General features: G+C 41.7%; 3 protein-coding genes across 3 annotated transcripts in view; 2 read left to right on the top strand and 1 right to left on the bottom strand.

Moving 5' to 3' along the window:
• The window catches only part of LOC128299481 (autophagy-related protein 16-1), a 244,558-nt gene extending 227,441 nt beyond the window's left edge, over positions 1-17,117 (top strand). The window contains exons 4-7 of the mRNA XM_053035465.1: positions 15,653-15,770; positions 15,854-16,115; positions 16,188-16,331; positions 16,632-17,117. Of these exons, the coding sequence (XP_052891425.1) occupies positions 15,653-15,770; positions 15,854-16,115; positions 16,188-16,331; positions 16,632-16,734 (627 nt within the window). The 3' untranslated portion in view covers positions 16,735-17,117. The remainder of the gene's footprint in view (positions 1-15,652; positions 15,771-15,853; positions 16,116-16,187; positions 16,332-16,631) is intronic.
• Positions 17,118-17,125: 8 nt separating this feature from the next.
• LOC128299487 (isochorismatase domain-containing protein 1) lies at positions 17,126-18,035 on the bottom strand. The gene is made up of 2 exons (XM_053035471.1): positions 17,846-18,035; positions 17,126-17,781 (listed from the first exon to the last, which is right to left on the bottom strand). Exons 1-2 carry the CDS (start codon positions 17,975-17,977, stop codon positions 17,308-17,310), a joined length of 606 nt encoding a protein of 201 aa, XP_052891431.1. The 5' UTR covers positions 17,978-18,035; the 3' UTR covers positions 17,126-17,307.
• A 2,633-nt stretch (positions 18,036-20,668) lies between these two features.
• The window catches only part of LOC128299477 (mucin-3A-like), a 38,950-nt gene continuing 33,387 nt past the window's right edge, over positions 20,669-26,231 (top strand). The window contains exon 1 of the mRNA XM_053035458.1: positions 20,669-20,711. Within this exon, the coding sequence (XP_052891418.1) occupies positions 20,669-20,711 (43 nt within the window). The remainder of the gene's footprint in view (positions 20,712-26,231) is intronic.

Below are 26,231 nucleotides of genomic sequence, written 5' to 3' on the forward strand. Positions count from 1 at the left end.
AGGTTCTAAACGATAGCTTCACTTATGAGGTTGTTCTAATAGTTGCCTCGGATCAAACGATATGGGCGAAAAATATTCTATTCAGATAGTAAATAAGCCTGAGCAAATTGAATATCTAAATTAGGGAAATAGGAGCACATTACTATTTTTGTATCACAACGCACATATGTACTTATGGTACTTCATAAATCATTGTCTTTCTGGTACAGTAACGAATTTTTCGACCCTACGCTAGCTAATGCTAGTTGCGGCACAGTCAGTTGTTCGTAACAGTGGCGGAAGCGGTAACGAAATGTGACGTATAATTATTTTCTATGCAAATTTTACAGATCTTTGCCCTATCGATAGCCCACTTCCCTAGTGGGGAAGATTATTCCCCAGATGTGTGCACCCTGTGCAAGAGGATGCGACCAAATGCGATCTTCTGCGCAGCTCCTCCTGGCGTCTTAACTGTACAGCAGCACGCACTACGCTGCTATCAAAACAGAAGGGGCCTAGGCTTTGTGTCTTTTCTCTTCCTCCCTTTTTCCCGTTGTTGCCCCACTAATTCAACAAAACGCAATCGATTGACCGAACGAACCATTTAGTTCGCATTGGTCAAACCCAATCGATGGTCTAATGGAAGATTGTTGTTCGATTTGGTTTGCGATCACAACTGGAATTGAACTCGGTGCACTGCACAGGCCAACGCCAACGTACGGCTGCAATTAAGTAAGATGCAATAAAAATTCAAATTACCACAAAAGGATGCTTCGATGTGCTTGTTCTTGCAGAAGCAGAAGCGCACGCAGAACCGAGCAAAGTGTCGATAAGTTAAAAGCATTCAACAGTTTTATCGCATCTTGGGGAGGGGGCGGTTGTGCTGTTTCGCTTCACCGTCCACCGGTACGCCCTCGCCCTACACGGGGCGCCCTCGGAGCTGTGCTGTGTGTCTTCAGGTTTGTCGTGGGTGGCTATCGTTGTCGGCCGAAGGTCCTGTTACATCCCGTAAGCCGCTTTCACTGTGTGGCCATAATTTTTGCGACAAACAACCGCGACAAAACGGCCATATCTAAGCCGATTTTGTGTCGGGGCATGCGACGGTCGGCTTACGGTGATTTCCACCAGTTGCGCGCCCATGGGTTGCGATCGCAACAAGTCACATACGGTCGCTTCATTTGTCATTCGGTGGTCGATTTGTGAACACCCATTTGAAAGATAATTTCCTTGTGCGCTACCGGTTGCGGAAACTAGCGCGCGTAAAACTATCGGGCTCTCGATTGTCTGCCTTTGGTAGCGGACCATTTGCTTTCATTAAGCCCCCTACCATTAGCGTACATAAATATCGCTTCAGAAGTGCAAATATAGTAATCTCGGCAATGGAGCGAGAGACGCGAGATTGTTATACGCAGAGGTATTACTCCTTACTTTATGGTCATGTACATTGCGCTTAAACATACATTCGCGTCATACAAATCAAGATATGTTTGTATGGTGTTGTTGTAGTCCTGCTTTGAAAAGACAAATATTTCAATAAAACAGTATCAGTAGAACTTTTATGGTTTCAATGTGTCACGATTTTATTAATTTTAGTCAAGTGTAGCAATTCTGCCGTAAACTTCTCTTTGCCGGAGCATCCAAAGTTTATGTGGCGCAATAGTCATATGGTGTCTAAAAAATCTTTGACTTAGTTGGTCGAACGAAAATACGAAGCGTTTTTTCTACAAAAATATTCGCCGGTCTTCACACGAACGGACCGGTTCAAAATCCCATTAGGACCAATCCCCCGAGGCAAGAACTGAATATTCGGCAACGTGATAAAATAAGTCTAGTAAGTCAAAAAGGCTGGTATGACTTAGCAGTCTTTGAACTGAATGAATGAATCAGAATCTCTATTCCGAAGATTCATGAATCCTCGATATTCACGAATCCTCAGAGATTCATGAATCTCTTCGGAAACTCAATTTTGGCGTGTTTTTTGTTATGATTCTCGCGTTTAAAATATTTTTTTTTTAAACACAGATGAAGTTATTATTAGCACTGCTAGCATTCCTAAAGCGAGATTGCTTAAATCCAATTGGGCTTAATTTTATTCTAGAGACCGTAACTTTACGTTGCCCTTAGAGTAATCTTAAGGTGTTGGTGCTTTTTAGTAACTATAAATATTTGGATAATTTAAAGAATGAACATAATTGTGTGCAACATAATTAAATCTGTTGAACTCAGATACCTAGTGATATTAACACAACCAATTTTTAAAGCTTTATTTTTTCCAATTGTTCAATGTAATGAAATTTAACAATCATTGCTTAAAACTATATTTTTTTAAAATATATCCTTCTTAAACATACATCACTTCTTCAATACTGTTGCAATATTTTTGTAATACAACGATATTTTTTATTTTTTATTTATTGTTCCATTATGACGGCCAAGGGCCGTATGATCGACATATTTTGTCGAAATTACATGACTTTGGGCATTTCCTCCCAGTTATGAGCCTTATCCCGGGCTTGCTCGGTTGTTTTTAAAAACTAACTTAAAACTATGGAATGCAGTGGCGGATGGTGATGTGGTCTTTTTGTGGTGGCGGTTGTAGTTTTGTGGTGATGGCGATGATGGTGGCGGTGGTGATGCTGATGCTGGTGGTGGTATTTGTTGTATGGTGGTGGTTGGTGGTGGTGGTGGTAGTGTTTTTGAAACGATGGTGGTGGATGTGATGCTGAGCTATTGATGTTGTTGCCGGTCTATTGTTGTAGGTGTAGGACAAAGAACAGGCACGTAATATTAGTGTAACATTTATAACAGTTACAACAAGGAGCGATACAACCGTGCTAATTGTAGCTATATTTTTCTGCCTCCGTGGATGTTCGGAGATGCTGCCGTGTCCCAGTGGGGTCGCGTTGGTGTCGAAATCTATGTGGCACAATACGAATATAACGTAGGACAACATTTAACATTTAATGGAACATTTGGAAGGATGGAAAGGAACTTAAGGAAGGGAATCAAAGGATTAGACCATTCTCTCGGCAGAAGCGGTGTATAATCATCATATACCTCAAGTCCTTGTTAGCCAGTACGTCGCGGATCGGAGCACCCGGTTGCAGTCCGATACCCCGGATTGCCCTCAGCAAGTCAGGTCTGGCGGGTTCGAATTCCACGCAGTGCCACAGAAGGTGATCCGATATATATGATGAGTGACAACGATATATATTATTAAAAAATAACAATCTCCTAATGTTATATTAACAAAACTACGAATTCTTATCTATTGAACATAGCAACAGATTATGGATATTTGCTAGCAGTGCTAATAATAACTTCTTCTGTATAAAAAAAAATATTTTAGACGTAAAAATCTTAAAAAACACGGTAAAATTATGTTTCCGAAGAGATTCATGAATCTCTGAGGGTTCATGAATCTCTGAGGATTCAAGAATCTCTGAGGATTCATGAATATCGAGGATACATGAATCTCGTGGATCCATGAATGTTTGAGGACTCGTGAATCTCTGAGGATTCCTGAATTTTGAGGATTTGTTAAACTCGAGGATTCATGAATCTTTTGAGAATCGACTCATGATTAGAATGACTCCTCGTTAAAGATTTATATGAATGACTCTTCGCAAAAGATTCATTAAGCACAACACTGCTTAGTAGGTCTTTACCCTACTATAGCAAATATGATTTCTTTGGTAATACAAGTGACAAGTAATGTAAGAACTCATCACAAAACTGCTGCTGACACATATGATCTTCTTTTCCTTCGCATCTTACTGTTCCATGGTAGCTCGCAGGTTGGCCCATGAGCATGCGCTTGACGCGGCTCTTCCTAGCGCAATCCTAGCGGGTGGCAAATGAGCTTTAGTCCATCACCGATCTGATTCAACCAGCCAGAGGTTTGATGCAGTTAAATTTCCATTACTGCTTGTAAGATCCCCTGCTTCAGGAGATTCTAACTCTTTGCTTTCACAACGCGTCTTGTAGCAAATATGACACGTTCACATTACGGAACGGTACCGAAGCATTCGGCACACGAATGCCGAATGCCTGCCAGCACTGAACGTGCAAGCTTCCGTAATGCGAATGAGTTGGCGGGAGTATTAATAATGCAAAATGCGCCACCAAACAAACGAGACAAGCGTAGAAAAGTGGATTCGCGTGCGCGCGCGCGCGCACAAACACACGTGCCCGAGATCATGAACCCGTCAAAGGGGAATTGCATAAAATCCTGCCAAACATCCGTGCACATCCTGCATTCCGGCCCAGCGCACAACAACAGTACAGCAAGGGCAGCAGCACGGGACGTGGAAAATATGAATGATGGAAATTATCATGGCTCTGGCTTCCTTTTTGCGGCATCTGCCTGCAACGGACGTGATTGGAAATGGTAAACGCCAAGTGCGGGAATCGCTGCCACAGCTCCAGTTCTGACACATTAGCTTGCGTACGAATCGTGTGCATTCGTCCGGAAGTAGTGCAGCGGATTAAGGGAATTAGTTTTCCGCGTACGTACGTTGCAGTTGAAGGGCTTAGGTTTACGGGACTTTATAGCGGTACTGTAAGGATCCCCATTTATCCGCTTCGGGTGGATTTATGCAAAAGATTTTGCGGAATGCATAAGAACATAAAGATGGTTTTTTTAGAAGTTAGAACTCTAACTCGCATACTTAGGTGATTTTTAAGCACAAACTTTAAAAGCTTTTTCAACATTCAATCCAAAATTGGTTATTTTTTAAAGCTTTAGCATTCGAGTGCGTATCAACTTTATGCAAAAACAATCTCTTTAGCGTGTTCAGCTAACGTTCACAAGAATTACAAGACTTATACAACAACAAAAAATTGAGAACGGCATCATGTTCTAGGCTATGTACATCATCAATTACTCTGACCAATAGGTGCGCCAACGGGACGAACGAAAAACCGGCACTCGGAAAGGATCAACCACTGCGTAGACCTAGCTACCCGACCGACAGTTAGTTGAACCCCCCCACCAATGGTAGCGCCAACTTGTTTTGCCGATCAATTTATGATGGTGAAGTAATTTTTCAATTACACCATAACCTCTCGTATACTTGCGCACCGGATGGTACGGACCGCCGGTAGACTAGCGTTCTTGTTATCATTTGTTATTTATACTGGCACATGCAGCAGGGAAAAAGGGGCCCCACCGATATGGCGGTGCAGTCTTTATGATTGTGTTTTAAATAATGCGTACGCCCCGTACTGTGTGCGCAGGTTAACTCAATAGGCAATAAAATAATTCACCATTAACGCCCCTTACGTGTGCCGCACGGGTACACACACTAGCGCGATGATCGCGTTCGCCCAGTGCGCGATCGATTGGTGCATTCGCATTGCGGATGCAACGGAGGCTGCTGCAAATGATGTGATACAGCCGCAGCGGTACGTCAAAATTTATTAGATGCACTTACACACCGCATGCAACTGTAGGACGATTATGCTACCCCCCCCCCCCCCCCCCCCCCCCCTTTCTGCCTGCCACTCGGGCCACTCACCAACACCCGCGAAACGGTGTTGATCATCGTTCATCCTTTTTACCGTGCAACCGCAGCCTCCTGAGAATGTCCCGCGGCTATAAAACACAAGACAAAATTCGCTTGGGCAGCATAAAAATTATCTTCCTCCCCCACCCCCCCTGGGGACGCCAAGAATGCAACCCTTTTTCCAGGCGGTTTCCCGAGCACAGAACGCAATCTTTGCCGGTTGACTGTGGTACATGCTGCATGGCATCATCATCATCCTCCCCCCATCACACAGCAAACGCACTTCGGGCTTGTGGTTTGGAATTATATTTCGTTTTAATTAATTAATTATCTATCCGCTTGTTCAACCCCCCCCCCCCCCCCCCCTTTGCTCCGGGGGTGTCAAACCCTCAAGCTTGCAGCCAAGCGTCACCCCTAAAGGGCACCGCGAAAGGGCAAAGTTAAGGAGCCTGAATGGCACCACCACGGCAGCCTCGAGATTTAAACGCAAAAAAAAGAAGAAGGCCGCAGCAAATATTATCAACCACGCGAACGTGGTACTAATAAAAATAGGATTGAAATTAAAAAAGGGGCAAAAAAATGGTCTGCAAATAAAATGCTGCACAAATGTAAGTGCACAATTAATTGTGCTCAATAAATAGTTTTCAATTTAATTTCGCCTTTGGCGACGTTCCGCGCCGGTCCGGTAAATGTTATATTGTGCCTGTGCCTTTCCACCTTTCCCGGAGCAAAGTTGTCGAAAGGAATGCGTGCTGTGGTTGCGTTGCCCTTCGCAACGCTAGCTATGAATGGGGGAGAAATATTCGTCACACAGTAGGCCCTGTGATGTGCACTTTCTTGCGTGCGAGCAACAGGCCCACTGTTAATTAGAGTATCGCAAGAAGGTGTTTGCTTTGATGCAATTATGTCACATAAATGTCACCACCGATTCGCACACTGCTCAGGCCAGGGATGGAAGACGCTCCATCATCAGATACATATGTATTTGCGCTTGCAGACGCACACAAACATCAAGGGCTTAACCGTGCCCTGTGTTCTGATTTCGTTTTGTTCTGGCGCTATTTTTCCGGGCATGGTGGTGGTGCCTGGTGCCGCCGGCAGTACTATATAATTAGTGTCAATAAAACCTCGATCGACTAACCGATTGGCTGACAGGCGATACGCGGGACTGGTTGGAGGGGGTTGGAAAGCGTAACAGGTCATATCACCGCGTCGAACAACTATTGGGCCGGATAAGCATTCCGGAACATGATCGTAGCCGATCGATCGGAGGGGGAGGCGCACGTCGTTTGGTGAAGTCGTGCGCAGAATGTACCCTACGGCCCGAAGGCTGTGGACTATTTAATTAGATCCTTTTATCCGACCGATCGGTTTACGCGATCGAAACCCTTCCGTGGAGCCTATTTTGCGTTGTCGCCGCCGCTGGACAGTTGTTGAACATGTCCTGTTGACACCTGGCCAACGGATGTAAACCACACTCACACGGTGCAATTCAGGTGTGAATTAGCGAGGCGTTGTGGCTGGCACCGCAAAGCCAGAGAACCCAGGATCGATTACGACGTCCGGCGTCAACGTGAGATAATTGACGGGATTGATGCGATAAGCCGCACTGCGGTAGCACTGAAAGCGAATGGAATTTCCGCAGTTGCTTGCGTTGTTGATGCAGCAGTGGCTTTTCTTTAATTTAATTTTCGCATTTCTCGCGTTGCTTGATTTAACTTTAACAACAAAAACGACAAACATGAAATGCCGCGTGAACCGCGTGCATCAACCTTTGTGCTGTAATGATAATATGATTACGATTGTTATTAACCGTAATAATCGCAAACTGTCGTATGGTTTCTGTTTCTCGCCGGCGGACAACGCCATCGTAACGGGCGCGTCATCGTTTTAGCATAATGATGCTGCTCCTCGGTCTGCGGATCGGTTGAGTCCATCTAAGAACAAAAGATGCGATGTATCATTGAGAGTGAGTGAGCATGGCGAAATAAGCAAATGGCTCATTCACAAAAAAAAAATCATTCACATTGGACAGCAAAAGCCCAGGCTAAACACAAGGTGCTGTGCATGGGTTTAGTTAGAATTTTTATTGCAACGCATTACAACCGGCTACGCTTTATAAAATGACCCGGAGTTAGGTACGTGGATCGCCAGGCTGCATTGTTCCAACAAGGGTGGCAGCATTCGCAGCAAGGATACAGCCGGAATAGAGTACTAAAACACGATCATCTTCTCCTATTAATAAAAGCTGTTTGAAGATAATTTACGCTACTGTCGATCATAATTTGCATTAAGCCGGTGCGCACACTTTAATGTGCCCTGCGTTCGGTACACATTGAAAAGGTAAAAACATGCCGCCGCTTGTGATAGACGATCCGCGGCTCACGGATTTCCTTACACGGTGATGAAAAAAGGGTGGCACGTGAGAAAGGAAAGTAAACACACAAACAGAATGATAATTATTGTAGTTGTATTTAATGCTAATGGTTATTACTATATTTATATGCGCATTAGTTCGTGTTGCGCTGCGTGCACGTGCGATGTTTGTTGAGGGTCTACCGCAAAGAACAACTAACTAGTGAGTCCGTGTTATGCTTGTGTGTAAATATTCTCTTACAAAGATTGTAAATAATCGCAAGCCGCCAATGTTATGAATTGATCACCCATTTATGGTATTCTTCAAACAAGTTTCCAGTTAAATTTAAACAATATCCTTTATATTTCCATTGTATTGTTGGATCTACAAGCAAGTTTTCAGCGATTTACAAAACCTAATGTCGCCTTTCCAATACGGAATACCTGATCTCATGTCTCATATGAATTTGCTAGACATTTACTATAAATGATACGTATATATAATAGGGATATGCCAAGAATATGATATGGCAACCAAATAATAACTAAACATATAATATTCCTAAACGATAAAAAATCATTTTCAAACCCCTATGAGCTGGACGCCAATTTGTTGATCGAATTCGATACAGTTCTATGATCATGTTCCTCATAAAACTAATGTTAACTAAAAAACTTTACATCGAAGGTCACCACTTCTCACCTTGCTTGAATCTTTTTTTTGCTCAGCGTTCATGCTGCGTCCAGCTTGGTGCTAGGCAGTATCCTAAGGCAAAGTAATTAATAATCGCAAATGGCCTCATCGCCGCAGTGGATCAGATTTTTGGAATCTTGTATGCTTGAACAATTATCAATGTCTTGTCAGAGCAATACACAAATTCGCCAGAGCAGTACAGTCGCCTACCTTTCCTGCACCCATCCTAGAATCTTTAACACTAGTTTCCTACTTTTGCTTTGACCACATTTGCTCAAATTCAAACTATTCGAAGAACATTGGATAGGAAATTCTACTTCGTCCTATTACCATTAAAGATTTGACATCAGTTGTTTCGATCAATGCAGGACGCACTGAGGGCTCATTCAATTATTACGTAACGCAAAAATAGTAACGCACTTTGTCCAAAACTGAGGAAACCCTCTTAGCCGCGTTCGAGAGGAAGATCCTCAATGAAAGATGACAATGGAGCCGCTACAATGATGAGCTCTATGAGCTGTACGGTGAACCTACCGTCGTACAGCGGATTAGACAAGCCTGGGCCCCAGTGGGCTGGACACGTCATGAGAATGACATCTTTGATGCATCAAGCGACAATATTTTTATAATTTTGAACATTAATTTGGATATGTTTCTGTAGATTTTAAATTTTTTGCTGCATTTGCTGCAACGCAAGAGGATTATGAGACTGTTTAGAGCTCTTCAAGCTCAATACTTGTTTTACGAGTCGACGATGCTTGTTATGTGACAATGGGTATAAACTGCATCCACTACTACACACCGGAATTTAAAATCACCATGTGAGTGGACATCAGTATCAATGAGTTGGTATCGGAAGATATCAAGAAACTTGACCTTTAAACAAATGACAAGTAGATAGATAACATGGAATAAAAAATAACAAAATAAAATATAAATAAAAATAAAAATCACCGATTTAAATTAAAAAAAATAAAAAACATAAAAATCCCTAAAATAAGTTAATTTTTCATACGTATACTATGAAGCGGTAATCTAAGCATAATCTTATTGCATGTTATGTAACAAAAAGTAAAACCCCCCCTCCTTCTATAAGCGTTACGTAATAATTGAATGAGGCCTTAACGAAAAAAGCTTCTTTTGAATCGACGAAATAAACAATTGGGGTATGGATGTGGAGAAATTGGAGAGTAATTGGTGATCCGAAGTTTTGGGTGCAACGACGTGAAACTATTTTAGTTTAATTTTTCTTGTAATTTACAATTTACAAAAAAATTGGAAATAATTCATTCTCTGACTGGAAATTCTTGAATTAAATTCATTTATTAAATTCGTTTACTATTCCAGTACCATAATTGTATTCCTTGTGAAATATTTTTCCAGTTTATTTAATGACCTAATGTAATGTTCTTGCCTCAGAAATAATCATTGTCTTATAGAAGACTACACGATCAACAACACGATCAGCATGAGTCTTTTAAAATTAAATTTATGATCTCCTCCAGGACACACGTCACTTTTAGCACCATGCAGCCTAAACAAAAGCAATCTTCCTCGTTAGATTATGCTGTTTTAAGTAGCTACTCCATCGCGTTCCCCCACTAACGCAATGGCATTGTCCTAAAGCGATATGGCATCTGCCCACAATTGGTAAATCTTTTATTCACCAGTGTTGGATGAACTTTCTATCCAAACCCAGAGGGGACCAAAAACATAAACTCTGTGGTGTTAATGGATGCCTTCAACTAATTTCACAACTGTCGCCCTTGTTAAGTGCCAGTCGTTCGTCACTAACTCGGTAATGAAATATAAATCAAACCCTAGGGTGTGTGCATTTTGCCCCAAGAATTCGTCATTCGTCATCGGTGGCACGATTCTGCGATGGACGTCACCTTTCAAAGATATTTACTGCTAAACTGGGACAGGTCACCGTTAATGAAGGTATGATTTATGGATGGAATTGGACTTCTTGCTCCAAGTGGCAAAAAACATGATCTTCATGGAAATCATTTTACTCAACTGTTTGGATAAATATATATTTTGGGCGTATAACAGTAGCTACGTAAGTAAGTAAGATAAGTAACGTGTATAACATGATTAAATAAAGAAAAAAATTAATTATACATATTTACTAACAAGTAAAAATTGTATAGAAAATTGATCAAGTACAGACGATTTATCGTAGAACATCCATAATAAAGTGCCTGGTATTATTATTGGTACCACGATCACACTTTACTAAGTTTGCTGTCGAACATTTCAGCAGTCCCTGAAACGAGCGAGCATATCGGAGCCCCTCAATAACTGCCATTTAAACCGGGACGTCTTCATTCAGGTCGATAAAAGCCTTCCCAAGCAACACCTCCCACTAAACTCGGCCCTAATAAAAAGAAAGTGATCCTGCCGCATTCCCCTGTTGTAGGCGCATTTTCCGCATCGAAGCTGGTGTTCTCCCGGTGCTGTTGTGGTGACCTCACTGTTCGCAGTTGTTCGGCACCCGGCCGAAGGGGGCACCACATCAAAAACATATAAAGCAAACAGCATCGCGAGACGGCTTGCAAACCACTGCTGCTGCTAGCTACTAAGGGTCTGGGCGGAAAATGTGTGCGCCCGTCGAGGGAAAACGGAATCATGCACCGAATGTTGGCCATCAAGTTTTCGGAACGGTAAAATCCACTTTTAACATTCATAAAACCGTCCTCGTCTCCCCGCGCAGTGTTCGCGGTGGCTTCCTCCTCCTGCTTTCTTGCGGGTGCATTTAATAATCGGCGCACCGGCAGTACGAGCAATCCCGGCCCATCCGTGGCACCTACGCGGCAAAAGGCGGTGTAGACTGTCAAGCGAGCGGTGCTGCCGGTGTAATGTGTTGGCTTGTTTTGCTTGCTAATGCTTGCATGTGAGTGCATCTTTTACATTTAGCCTTGGGGATGCCGCGTTCGGACCGTTCAATTTCTGGTCCTATCGGAGAGGGACTGATTTTTGAACCACCGAAGTGGCGGACGTTTCAAGGACAAGGCATCCGGCGATTGTGTGCTGGGCGATCGCTGGGAATCCCTTAGCTATTTTGCTGGGAATCGCTTTCGATTGCGGATTGGTGTACTAGATTGGTGTATGTTATTTTTAGTTAAGCAATTCTTCGCCTTCAGGGAAAAGCGCATCATGCAAAACATGCGTCGTGTGCAGGTTGCCGGTGCAAGGAGTTGGAATTTGTGTCGGTATAGTTGGGCTGAATAGGCTGAGACTGAGTACCCGATACAGAGAGAGAGAGAGCGAACAGCCAGGAAATAAATACACTTGCCGCTTAATAAACCGGGCGCGGGTGGATGGTGAATGCAATCGTGATTTCTTAGCGCGTTTCTTTTTTATTCACCCGATCTACTCAACCGATAGAGATCGTTCGCTGACTTCTTTCTTCTCAGCGAGAAAAGCCAGTCTGGGCAAGTCAATCCAAGCAAATAATTTCACTTATTGATGATACAACTTCAGCCCTCGATTGTAGGTTACTCTCGGACGCTACTCTTCTGGGTTTACACGAAAATAAGTAAAAAGGCAAGTGGGACTAAACTTTGGAAAAAATTAAAATTGGCATGAAATATTATGCAACCTTCAAAAGACCTATTGCAAACACCTTAAAGAGTGATATTGCACTCAGCACCTAAAAACTAGAATATGGTCATATTGGATGGTCTGAAAAAGAACTGCTCTGATCCAACAGATGATTTACCATGTAAGATTCTCCAAAAGAAGCTCCAATAAAGGCGCATTCCAATGCTGATATTTTCATATTTGTTTCCTCTTTTATCATGAAATAGATGAAGTAGAAGTAGATACTGCAGCTATTTTTGATAAACACACTTTTATAAGCACACTTTATTTGAAATGATCCTTTTCTGCGAGCTATGAAATCTTTTAACTGCGTTTTTTTTTCATTTCGATTATAACATCTCGGTATCTGCTTTTCCGACCCGACTAATTAATGACTCCTTGTAATCCTCTATGTTTAGTTTGTTTCCTCCTCCTCCTCTGACGCGTTATTAGATTTAAGATTAGACTATAAGATTGCTTTTGTTAAGCCTTATTATTTAATTATTTTTTATTATTTTAATTATTTATTATTTATTACTTTTTATTGTTACAAAAATTATTTTCCGTAAATAAATAAATAAATTTGTAACAAATCATTGAGCTTGTCGCTGTTGATTTTAGTTACCTGTTTGGGCGTTGTGACGGGAGTTGTGCGGGGAAAAAGGTTGAATATAAAAACCCGCATTAGGTTAAAGGAAACGTAGGGAAAAATAATAATAAAAAAACAAAACAAAGCCTAAGTCTAACCCTATTCATAGTTCTAATCCTAGCTAATCTTAACCTATCTTATTTATCGTTTTGCAACATATAAAGCTCTATTTTGGCTATTCTGTTGGAGATTAGGTACCATTTTTTAATAGTAATAAGGGATTTTCCGGATAGGATATGGGAATGTGGGTAGGGGTGATTTTATTTTTGTAATGTTATCTTATTTCATCAATTGGAGTTAATTATATTCCTAACGTTGTAATTCGTAGATTAGTTTTGTTTGATATTGTTGAATGCTGTTTATAGTACAGTCTTTGTGAATTAAATGCGTCATATGCGCCATGGTGGGACATTTAAATTAACATTGGTATAATTGTTTAATCTTCAAAACCAATCAAAATGACTGGTCCGGTAGTTCTAGTGTTAAATGTAACACCTTCAGCTAGTGTTTTTCATTCACTGTTTGCACACAGTTTGCTGTGATCTGATGCGCATAGATTTGTTGTTCCCTATCAAAGTAGGCAAACAGTTTATGCGAACCCGCGGTTTACATTAACAAATAAATAGTGCCAATTTTTCAACTTAATTGCTTACCATTACTGCGTACACGTGCAGTTCCCCAAAGGTTCCCCCAGAATGCGTTATACATACACGCAAATACACTATCGAAACAATCAATTTGCATCACGGAACCGCAGCACGGCTTCGCGCCAAATGGATGGAACCGTTTGTTTTAAGGACGCCCACTAAAATCCGGGAAGGTGCCGTTTGCCATCCGCATGATAGGAGTTCACCGATAAGGCATTAATCTAGGGCACCGCACACCATCGCTACGCACAACCGTAGAAGGGCGGCTTCCTGCTTGGCTTAGAACAGGAAAAGTGTTGCTGAAATTTATGACATCACACACTATCTGGCCGTGTTTGAGACCGTGCTAAAGGGTAGCAAAACAGCTCGGTAGGAAAACATATGCTCTACAAAAATCTTTCTCCCAGCCTCATTTCGCGGCAACACGGATAGGGGGGAACACAGTTTGTACATCGAGCGTGTATGATGCATTGGTGTGCATCAAGTGCGGTAATTATGCACCGCAACTGGAACACACCGGCGCAATGGAGGCCTGTCGAGGCACCACCGGGTCTTGATAGCGCGACGATATAGCTGTGCATCGGCACAGGGTAATGTAGTGGGTGAGAAAACGTGTCAGCATAAGCATTTGCAAACAGATTACGGCATGTGGCAGGGATCGTGTCAACTTGCGTATGAAACACAGCACATATGTCCCCTCGGTGTGGTGGAGAAGAATTCTTGTAGCTCTGTGTAGAGATACAAATTCATTCATTTTTGCGTGCGTTTATATGCGTTGCGTGCGAATTGATTGCTAGGTCTACAAACCAGACAAGAAACAATCCTAATGGTACCACACGATATGAGTGGTCTAATTTGGTTTACGTAAAAAATAAGGGGTTATGCAAGACGGTACGACTTTCCGTACATGTTATCCACTAAATCGGGAATCATCAGTGTACGGTTTCGATCGCCAACCTTTCAGTGAGATATTAACTGGTCTGAAAGGGGGCTACGTTAGATCTTTTTCTATTAAATCAAGTGACAATAGTGACAATTTTCTATTAAATCTTTAAAAAAGTGTGGCATATTATATGCCATGACATTTTTGAGCAGAGTGGCCCTTCTCATGATGATGAAGATTTGTTTGTTATGTATTTCTGTTGTGAATGATTAGACAATCTCATGATTGTTTATCTTTAATGTACAAGAAATATATTAATTATACACGGGAAAATACGATAGTGTTTCATTACGGTCCACGCTATTTCATAACGCTTTCTGCAAAGGATGTTGTGCTACAAAACTACAAACTACATTCTATAATGTCGCTAGATTCATTACTTTAATTCTTACATAATCATTTAGGGATTGAAGAAAAGTCAATCTCAGTATAATTTTCCATAGACCATATTAGTAATAAATACTCAGATTATCGCAAAATTTATACAGATAGATCAATTCAACTAAAAAAAATTACTAACACAATCACAGCTATCCAAGAAGCTGTTTATCCAAAGAAACTAAATGTAATTTTTACAGACAATGCTAGCGTACTATCTGCGTTAGAAAATGGACAAATTAAAGATCCTTACATCCAATCTATAGAATTCCTTTCCTCTCATATTCGGTCTGATGGTCTCTAGGTTTGAGTTACCTTGAGTAACCTTTATTAAGGAATATTTAATTTCCTATCATCTACTTCCCTATTTTCCTTTATCGTTATCCTTCATCCCAAGAGATTCAAGTGGTCTGAGATTTCCAACATCTCTTAATCAATAAAAACAACATCTGTCTCGGTGCTCCTCGTTGCATTGCAACTCGATACGAAAGAAAGTTAAACCCCACAATGTATGCAATCGGCATCACATCACATATAACTATGGTAACTAACGCACTGAACTCGCCACCCAGCGAGGAAAGAATGAATGCATCTCAGTAACAGATCTTTCAAGGACGAATAAATGTAAATCTAATTAAATTGCATTGATAATGTAGTGCAAACCAGAGCACTGCAAAGCCGGAAAAGACGGTTCGGTTTGTTCAATAAGCTAACGTTGATGCGTCCAATGTTTATGGAGACTCTATTAATGTGACTCTCATGGCCATGTATTAACACAAGATGTGTTAAGGCGTTTTTTAAATATATTTTTAGTCAGTTATACACTTTAAGGTTGTTTTGTACTTATTATTTGTAAAATAATTTAAATTTTAATTAACGCATATCTTTGCTTCCCTTGTCTTTCTTCCCTCTCAGCACACCTTGACTGGACACAGCGGAAAGGTACTAGCGGCCAAGTTTCTTGGTGCCGCATTCCTCGTCACCGGAAGCCACGATCGAACGCTCAAAATATGGGACCTCAAAAATCGTTCATGTACGTACGACTGCATTAATTGCTACGTTTAAAACATTACTATGCAATGCAATTAATTCTTCCACCCGTTTCATGTTCCGTAGGTACTGAAACTAAGTTTGCCGGTTCAAGTTGCAACGATCTAGTCACGACGGATAGTTTCTCCTTCATTAGTGGACACGTGGATAAGAAGATACGGTTCTGGGATGTGCGGACCGCTGACTGTACCGCGAATGATATACCGCTGCAGGGCAAAATCACCTCGCTCGATCTTTCCAAGGATGGTAAATTTTTGCTGTGCTGCGTACGGGATGATACAATCAACCTGCTGGATTTACGTCAGAACCGCATCGTACGCACATTTCGGTAAGGGTGCTCCTCTGTATAGAATTGTCACTTGACCATTCATGATCCGCTATTGTTTTTTTTTTGTTTTAGGAATGATAATTTTAAGGTTGGATGCGACTGGTCGAGAGTAGCATTCAGCCCATCAAGCTCCCGAATAGCGGCCGGATCGGCTGATGGATCCGTTTTCATTTGGAACATTAACGGACCCCTCGAGACGGTGCTCAAGGATCCCAAGTGAGTAAATTTTTTGATGCTGTGGTGTTCTTATCCAGGTGGTGGGGGTGTATTCTAACACCGACTGTATGTTGTTGCTTATGCATTCTGTTTTATGTCCAAACGTCCAAAAATTCCTATAATCTCATAATAGCCTTTTGGTTTTTGTCCATTTTTCTTCTGTTGCTTTTGCACATGAACAACCCATCCATCATCAAACATTCATACAAAAAATGAACCCATCACACATTCACTATAAACTACGCGCCATATTCTTCATCCCGCCACGAGGACTACTGACCGGAATTGGTTTTTTCACAGTGGAAGCGGTGCGGCTGTCACGGCCGTCAGCTGGCATCCGTTCAGCTCCACCCTGGCCTCAGTCGATCGGGCCAAAAAGTGTACCATCTGGTCGAACGCTTAACCCGGCCGGATGGTACGCAACGGCTCTCGCCATCTTTAGTGTAAACAGCAGGATCTGCGATACGAGCCGTCCCGCGGGAGGTTTCTCCAACACCGTTCGCGCGCTATTGCTGTTAATGTTTTCCCCTACTATCGTCGTTCTTCTCGCAATCGCAGCCACGTGTTCGATCGACATCTTCGTTATAGATTGCGCGGGATGCTTCATTTGCATGCAGTGATTGTGACAGAGCGTGGTTGCTACTGTTTCTTTACGGTTTTCATTCTGTTTCTTACTCATTAAAATAAAAGGTAAGCACAAGGGCCTTTTTGCCGGACGGATGATAGTCAGCTACCATCATTGCGTTCCAACGTGCAGGATTTTTTACATTAATAAAAAGAATTAAAAACGAATACAAGACGACAGTCTGTTTTTTAATACCCTTTACTTATAGTTTGCAGGTACACGTATACAGGAGGTACCATTTTTAAATGCATCCATTCTTCCCAAACAAATGATATTGAATTTATAACTCTATTTTCATGTTCCCATTCACATGAAAACCCTGTTGTCCTTTATCTTGTTCCGAATGTCATATTACAATTTAGCGAGTTCCGTATCCACAGACGGGTCACGCACTAAATGGCGAACTTTATCGAACGCGGGATGTTGCTTATCACGCATCAACTTGAAGATAATGTTTTCACTCGTCGACACAAAGCACCCGTACTGTTTGAGACGTTCAAGAGCAAACTTGCGGTCCTCCTGGGTGCGCGATACTGAACAGTCAGCGGCAACATGCACCGTGTAGCCCTTGTTGAGTAAATCCATTGCCGTCTGCTCGAGACAGATGTGTGATTCCAGTCCGAACAGTACCACAGTCTCCGGGCCTTGCGGTCCATACAGCTCGTCTATTTTGCGCTGCACCTCCGGTATCATCATGCTAAACAGCGTTTTGGGGTACACACCTTTTGCGTGCGAAATGTCCAACTCCTTCACAATGCGTCCTAGCTTTTCGGGATAGTGCTCCGTAACAATTAGCGGTACGTCCAGAATCTTGCCCGCTTGCAGCTAAAAAACGTATAAACATGATCAATATGTAAGTGCAGTTGCTGTTTTGGCAAGGTGACCTTACCAATTTGCCGGTGTTTTGGATCACTGGATCAAACATCTTCATTCCAGGGCGGAATTTATCTTGCAGATCACATAGCATGAACAATGTTTTTTTCACATCCAGATAGCCAAGTTTCGTTAATTGTCGAGCCATTTTAGGTGAAAATTATGAAACAAACTGATCACCGAACGCATGCAGCGCATAAACAGAATCTTTTTATTTATTTACATAATTTGACAGCACGCGCTTGGCACATGAAACATTTCAATTTTCGAATCATGAAACATGAGGCAGCAGTCTATGCAATAGATGCGGATGTTCGAAAATGTTTACTAATTCAAAACATATCAAAAACAAGCTAACAATTGAAATTAAGTGGTGAGTAACGCCATGGCGCAAAGCCACTTAAAAAGTGCATGGAATGTAATCTAGTTTCAAAGTTAGTGAAATTTCCTGATGGGAGTTCAATTATATTTTTGGTTAAGGTGTCAGAAAAACACTGTTTGAATGGAGCTTTAATTGCGTATGGCATGAAAAGAGATCATTAAAAAATGTCTGATGTCAAGAGAGCACGAAGCGGGAAAATATCTGAGATTTTAAGCTCTGGATGGCTCTGGATTTTAAGGCTTTGAAGTAATTCTATCCATTAACCTTCAAGTAGGCAACCGGATATCCGGGTATTTTTTAGCTGCAATTACTTTTGATTCATTGCTTGTATTGACCTGAAATGTTCAGTAGCCTCCCGACTTTTTATTTCAGATTTGTTGGTGTATACATTGTAATTTTCAACAAGCAGTAAGTATTTTATTTTGATTTATTTTAAACTTTACCACGTAAATTGGCAACCAGCATACCCGGGTATTCCATACATATTGTATGAAGCATGACGTTTCTCTTGTGCTTCTTTTCTTATTGTGCTTATTTTCGAGTCAAATTCAGTGGATTTAAAATTTAAAATGGATCATTAAGTTTTATCATAACCTAAAACACATAATGAATGAATCAAATAGATTTTAGATAAGCAACTATACAAACCAGAAAACAGATTTCCGATACCAGGAGAGCATGTTTTTCAAGAGATGACATCTGCAGCCTTCCAATTAAATTTACCCATCACTATTGCATTGCATACTATCAAACCCGTGAGAGCGTTCACTAGTTTAAGGAAGATGGATGAAACGGAGAGCATCCTTCATTTCGCTCAAACTTTCCGTCGGCTGGTACGAAATCCCATACAAACCAGCTATTTTCAGATTGCCGATACCAGGAAAGCATCCACGGAAGAGGTAGCACCTTGTACAGCAATTTTGGTCGAAAACCGCCGCAAGGTATGCAATGTTTAAACACTAACTTTCCATACAAACCAGCTGATTTTAGATTTCCGATACCAGGAGAGCATGTTTTTCAAGAGGTAACACCTGGTACCAGCCGAGCAAGCACAAATCACGTATGTATGTTGAATAAAAAAAATAATTTTGCAAAAAAAGTGTTTTACTGTTTTAGGCCAAACAATAATCAGTCCACCTGTGTTATGCGAACCACTGAGAGCGGTGTGCTTAAGCATGATGAGAACTTTGTGAGTAAAAGGATGACTCGAGAATAAATTGGGAATCGAAGAGCAGACGCGCTTGAGCGGTTGACTAAGACGGAATAAAGAACCGTGAACTCTATACGTGGATTGCTTGGTGTGTGATGTTGTCTGTCAAATAGGGCAGCATGAATATATTCTAACACCATGGAACACAACCACTCAAAAGTACATAATTTTACTTTTATGTTTTTATTATTAACCCTATTCCTGGCAACCGGCTACGCGGGTACACAAAGCATTTTTATCCGCTTTTTTCCTACGAATCGTAGCTATTCTAAACATTGAATATATATTGAATTCACGGTATTTTTCCATGAAATGTGTGTGGGGCATTTTATAAAAATTATGTAATCTTTGTTTTTCGATTATTTTCTTCAATGCCCTTATTCCTATAGGGGCATTGAAGAAAATATTATGTTTTTATGATCGCCAGTGACAGGATTAAAATGCAACGTATTTTTGGGAAAATTTTGAATTTTTTGAACAGGCTTGCATTTCGAAAATTGAGAAATGTCAAAACAGAATTCGATTTCGAAACGGCATTTTTTCCTTTTCGAACAGCTTTTTCGAAAGGTATACCTTCGGTGAACTTCGTGAAACAGCAAGTGATGCGTTGGTATTGGTGAAATCTTGCGACGAAGGCAGCCATTTATTTACCTCGTCCGTCGCGAGCAATAAATAAATACGAAAATTACAACGTTTTGTGCGATCTCGCGTAAAAAAATTGTGCCCCATCAGTGGCCACCGGTACCGGGCATGCCGTGTGAGTGGAGTTGGCCGATTCCGTGCGGGCGTAGTGCGTAAAAAATGGCGTGGAAATGTGCGGAAAATGTGTGCCCTAGAAGCGCGACGTGCAGCATCGTGTAGATGAGGAGGCAAGGGTAGTGGTGCTACCTGGCACAGGTTTTTTTTTTTCGTAGTCGTCACTGGCAACAACGACCGCGAATTTCACAGTGGAATCATAAAAAGCGCAATTGATTCTGTTCCGTATCGTGTGTCACCGTCGAACGCTCCGTGCACCCAGCAAACGGCGGCAAAACAATTCCGCTTGAGTAAAAGTGCATTGGCGTAAGTGCAGGAGCAGCGGAGACCAAAGTTTCGGTTCCCGTGTGTGTGGTGCGTGTGCCGAAATGGTTGTGAGTATCTGTGTACGTGTGCAGTGATTACGTTCGTGGCCGTGTTTTGTCCCGGATTGTAGGGCAGAACCGCGGTCACTGCGCCTTTCGCGTCCACGCTCCGACTTCCGTTTGCCAATGAATCGTCGGCAGTCATTGGACAAGCCAGGTGAGCAACAAGGTGAAAATCAGTTTTTTATTATTATTGTTTTTACTCCCATTTGTCCCCAAAATTGTCCCCATTCCAACCCCTAAATCCGCCGGGTGAGTCTAGTGCGTTTTCGTTAAAGGATGGACTCGACCAAAATCTGTGCGTGTGCGCCCAAATTCGTCCCAACAAATCAGTGATGTGCGTGCGTGTGTGTTGGTGAGCTCTTTGTGTTGCTTGTGAACCAGTGTGCGTGCATTGTTGAGAATTACAGTGAGAAGCGACAGCGAAGAAACTCTCTCACTTTTGTCTCACTATTCTGTTTTCTCATTCATGATTCCGTCTTTGTCACGCTAAACTTTGTAACAATAATAATTAACGTAATAAAAAATCGTTTCGTTTAATAATGCAAATAATCATTTTTTGGGTTGCTACATGTTGCTATCGTATTTTCAATACGCGTCTAAATTGAAGCTCTTCTCAGCATCGTCTCATTTCTATAAAATGTTGTCACTGTTTCTGTTGAACATTTCTTTTCGGCGCTTCGGCACTTCTCGGCCAGCCTTTTGCAGTTGTTTACTTATGTAGCAAAGTCGTTTTAACGTTTAAAAATATTAAAAGATCATCACTAAGTCATTTTAATTTGTTCAGCTATTTTCGCTCAACTGTATGTTTTGTCATCACTGAATGAAAAATACACAAAAGAAACGTTTCAAGGAATAATACAGGAATATCGATTGACAGTTCTGTACAGCAACGTGATCGTAAGTATTTGCCAGGATTTAGCATTCGTTTCCATTTTTCAAAAATTGTTAAGCATTCGCTTTCTTGCGTTTTATAATGAGTTTTGTATTTTTTGTTATTATCCTCCCATTTGAATGGTTTATAAACATTTTTGTTGTTGTAGTAAGTAAGATCATTACCGAACTACTGTTGTACACGAATGGACAAAACTTTAGTTATTATGTTTTGTATTTATGAAAACATCGTTGGTTAAGTAGTAAAATATGGCCTTTGTTCAATTGATTCAAGCTATTAAAATTCCTGAATATCTATCTACATTATTCTACAAATAACCAGCTTGTATAAAAATTCTCTTCAATTTGTTTACGAGAATGATCGTTCAAGTACGGCTCGCAAGCTGCAAGAGGCTCTTTCATTGAGACTTTTATTCGAAAATTATTCATCCTATGGCAAGCTTGCTAAAATACTACCATAAATTGTAACTAAATATAAAACCTTATTGATGATTCTTGACAATTTTGGAATACATTCTGAATCGGAATTTTACTGTACCCGTTGCGTAGTCTCTGATTTGTTACTAATTCATCTTCACCTAATTGAATTGTACAATATACTCTGAAGTCTCAGTCTCGCCACTAGATTTTGCATTTTTTTGTTCCAATCTTAAAATGTTGACTGTTTTACACTCATTCCACGTACATTCGTGCTGATATTCCAAAAGCTGAAACATAGAAGAAGCGTAAAATCATGTTATTGGCTGTTATGTTATTGACTAGTGATTTGTATAGCTCTTTTCTGAAAATTTGTATAAATCACTTTTCTCAAAAGACTCATTTGACACAACACCAGTCAGAAAGATTTATTTGATGCCTTTTAATGCAATAGTTAGAAAGCTGCCTTTTTTAAAATGTGTGTTGTGTGTGCAAAGTAGAAACTAAATAATTAAGATAATCAATCTGCGTCTCGATTGTTTCACCAAACCAAGCAACAATCATAAGACATAAGATTGTATGCTCAAAATTTGAGTTGCAGGCGAATGTTTGTCGTGTTGTATGGGAAGGAAGGAAACCCCAATCCATTCTCTCTCCTCATTCTGGCCGTCACCGAGGGTCGTGGGAAAATCCAGTGTTCCAGCTTGTATCGGCGAGCTTTACCCCCCGAGCAGCCAGCAAGTAAAACAAACGAATGTTATGGACCATTCGTCGTGCATGCAATCGATGTATTAGTGCTATCACATTTTATAACTCGCAGTCGGTAGATTAATGGTATGCACGCGCGTGGAAGCAATACGCACGCATACGGATGCAGACGGCTGGTCGGAGCGCGCGCACGGGCGAAAGGATATTCACTGGCAGCGCCTGGACGGTTTCACCTGCACCCGTGTCATTATCGTTTCGCGCGTTCGTTAGTAGTCCACAGTGAGCAAAACCTTTCTCATCATCGAAAGAACTATCGATTATCGCCCTGGGGTGGATTAAAGAAAACCGATCGAGTGAAAGGGAACGAGCGAACCAGCAACAGCTTTCACTGTTACGCTCCTCCACCGGACGGGTGTAAAATGCCGGAGACATAATAAAATTGACCTAAATGTTGATACTATTTTGCGTACACTTTGGATCACACGGTTCACGATAAGCGCCCGTAGCATCTTGCTCTACCGACCGGGCAAATGTGTCGCCAAATCGTGCTGGGTGTCTCTTCCGATGCGTGACATTCCGTACCAGCGAGCGCCCGGCGTACAGTTCTGATGACGTCAAGCTTGACGCTTAATCCCTGGTCGGTGGTTTTTCCCCTGTGTGTCCCACGCACGGAATGCAACTGCCAAAACCCGAACCGCTACTCTCCCAGTGTGCGCGATGGTGCGCGATGCGAATTGGTTCAGCAAATAACGCGAAGGAAGCGCAGAACGACACGGCAGAAAATAAAAATCGCTACAAACGATCGCCGAATCGCCGACGACGGAAGAAAACGAAGCAACACGATGCTGAAGTCTCGCGGTGGCCAAATAAACACACGCATAAAATTAGAATTTGTCTCTTTTCACCTCCGGTTGCAAACGTTCGGTGGCTTGGTGGCCACCGGTGGTCGTCGATCTTTTGAGATGCGAAAAGTCGCGTGTTTACGATCGCAACGATCGCTCATATGTGTAACAATGTACTTTGGTGTGTCGATTGTACAGCTGCACAATGATCAAAGCGCAATATTCGTTGCAGAGGCAGAGGCTCGAATTTCGGTAATTGGCACCCCCAAAACCGCACACATTATCCGATCGAATCAAAGCTTTGCTCCTATTCCGTTGTGAGGGTAGATATGAAATTTTTTAAAATGCTAAAAATATGCTTTCTTCATGATGCGATCACACACACACACGCGTATGCAGGAGTGTGCTATGGCGACCCGGTCTCGGGGGTAGCTCCTAGCGTGTTCTGGTCAACCTTCTCTAGACCGCCGCGTGTGACCGCGTGTTGTGCAGTGTTCGAAACACTGTGCGAAAATAAAACAAAAATCTTCGCCATGCAAAGTGATTGCAGGCACACGCACATACACATTACATTGGCTCTCAACCTGCTCAAGTTCAATGGCTTGGTGGGACAGTTAAAAACAAGCTCAAACAAAATGCCTTTCGAAAGGGAACCCCTTGAATTACTCAAGATTGCAAAGTATCTTTATAATTTGGAATTATTTGTTAAACTCCATTTAAACGGTTCCTTTCGATTTAGTATTCAAGTAAAAATTTACAAAAATTTCAAGAAGATGTTTAGAAGACAATGCACCATCTCCAGCGAATAGTTCTCCAGATCAAAGCTACTGAGAACATACATAAAACGATGGTTTAACCGTAGTGCCAATAAACACATTTACACCTTCGTCTCTAAAAACTGCACAAAAAATATTCGAAAATACTAAACTAATTTAAGAAGAAGGCGGGCCATGAAGAAGAAGACTAAACTAATTTCTAAAACTCAAAACCATTATTACTTATTTGAGTTTTAACATAAAAATTAAGTACTTTCCGGCTATTACGGTCGTAGGGATGGTATGAATATGAAAAGAAAATCATATTTCCAATTCAGTAATGCATTCTGGATGAGATATTCATTAAACAAATGTGAAAATAAGCTAATAACATCATTAAATTATTTGCCCAGTGTTATCGATGGTGAAATCGTTTATCGGAATGTATTAGAATAACTTTTAATATTTCGTTACGAGGTAATACCAAATTTGATTGTAAAGCTTTCATCCACCGTTCAGATATCTTTTGGTTTCATTAATAATTAAATTTGTTTTCGTTAAAGCAAAACCCGTAAGTCGATCCATTTCCGATGCAAAATCGATTTGCTTTAAAATCGTTGATGAATCATTGCAAAAATGGTGTTGCCTTTTGCGCTCAATCCGTGCGTCACTCATTTACAAGCGTCCGGATCATTCACATGGATTTTTAACGAACACAAATCTTGTCGCTTGAGTTACATTTATTGCGTCTGTCAATGTTCAGATCCATTTTTGTGGAGTTTAACCATCCAACAAGCCATTCAATTCGTCGCCTTCATCTCCTTCAAGGACAGCTGTCCTTTGTATCCAAATTCCCACTTTTGAACTGTCGGAAACAGCATAAACTTGGTCCGTTTTTTGCGAAATCGAAATCAGTGAATGCCCTCGGAATGCTCAATATTTCGAACGTAATCCAATTGATTGCGTAAGGTAGTTAACAAAGTTACTTTATTTTTGGCAGATTAATATAAATTGAAGCCTAATTTCTAACAAAAAATGACATAAATATCACGCCGAGTTGATGCATCTTTGCCGTATCGCTTCGATCAAATGATGTAAATATTATTCGAAAATAGACCCGTTTGTGTGGCTTCTGTCACAAAAAAAAAACAACCCTTGCAGTACACACACACACACTTGTCTTTTGCACAGTCAGGTGGCCGCCAAACTCCGATTGCATCCGTAAACAATGCACCGAACAAAAAAGGTGTTCTGGTCTCTGTTTTGGTGTGGTGTTTTACAACGTTGCCACTCCATCGCTGGATGCCGTGCGCGATCGTCGTTTGCATTGGGCCACCCACCGGTGGGGCAGCAAAACGGCCGCCGGCTCCATATAGTAAGTTTTTCGCGTGCGGTAGTAGCGCGTCTCCTCCGCCGCGGCATTGTGTGAGTAGGGACGTGCGTGTTGTTAGAACGGCCATGTGCTCGGATTCCAAACGTACCTCCCGGTTGTATCGGGGCAGCGCACATGGGAGCGCTGTTTACGAGGTTTTTTTTCCCTTCCGGTTGACCTATCCCAACCGAATGCTTCTATCTTCTGTCGCCCTTGCTGTGTGCATTGAAAGCCCTTGACATTGAAGCATTACTCTCGGGATTATTAACTGTTGAAATCAGGGCATTATTGCCCGGCCGACAGCATGCCCGATGTGGCAAATAGGTTTGCTCCCAAAAAAAAGGAGTCCGTAAATCAACTGTTTTGAGAAGTTTTGTAGATGTAGTGTCGAGTAGAGCAAATGGAATGCCCCAATATTGCATTAAAGCAAGGTGGTGCGCAAGCAACAGACTCCGCATCGCCCTCAGAATATCGCCAAGCTTGCCAAGCAGAAACGCGTAACTGCGTGTAGCCGTGATAATGAAATGTAACCTCGAACGCGCGCGCTACGTACCGGCGGCGCCTTTATCCAACCCCATCCCCGCCCGGGCGAAAGGTGGGGTCTCGAAGCAGGATGAAGAAAAGTTGCAAAAGTGATAAAAATCTCTGACCCATATACCTTCCATTAACTCGGGCGGTTGAATCGCTTCCGGGGGGGTTGG

Source organism: Anopheles moucheti, chromosome 2, assembly GCF_943734755.1.
Source record: "Anopheles moucheti chromosome 2, idAnoMoucSN_F20_07, whole genome shotgun sequence".
Classification (NCBI taxonomy): Eukaryota; Metazoa; Arthropoda; class Insecta; order Diptera; family Culicidae; genus Anopheles; species Anopheles moucheti.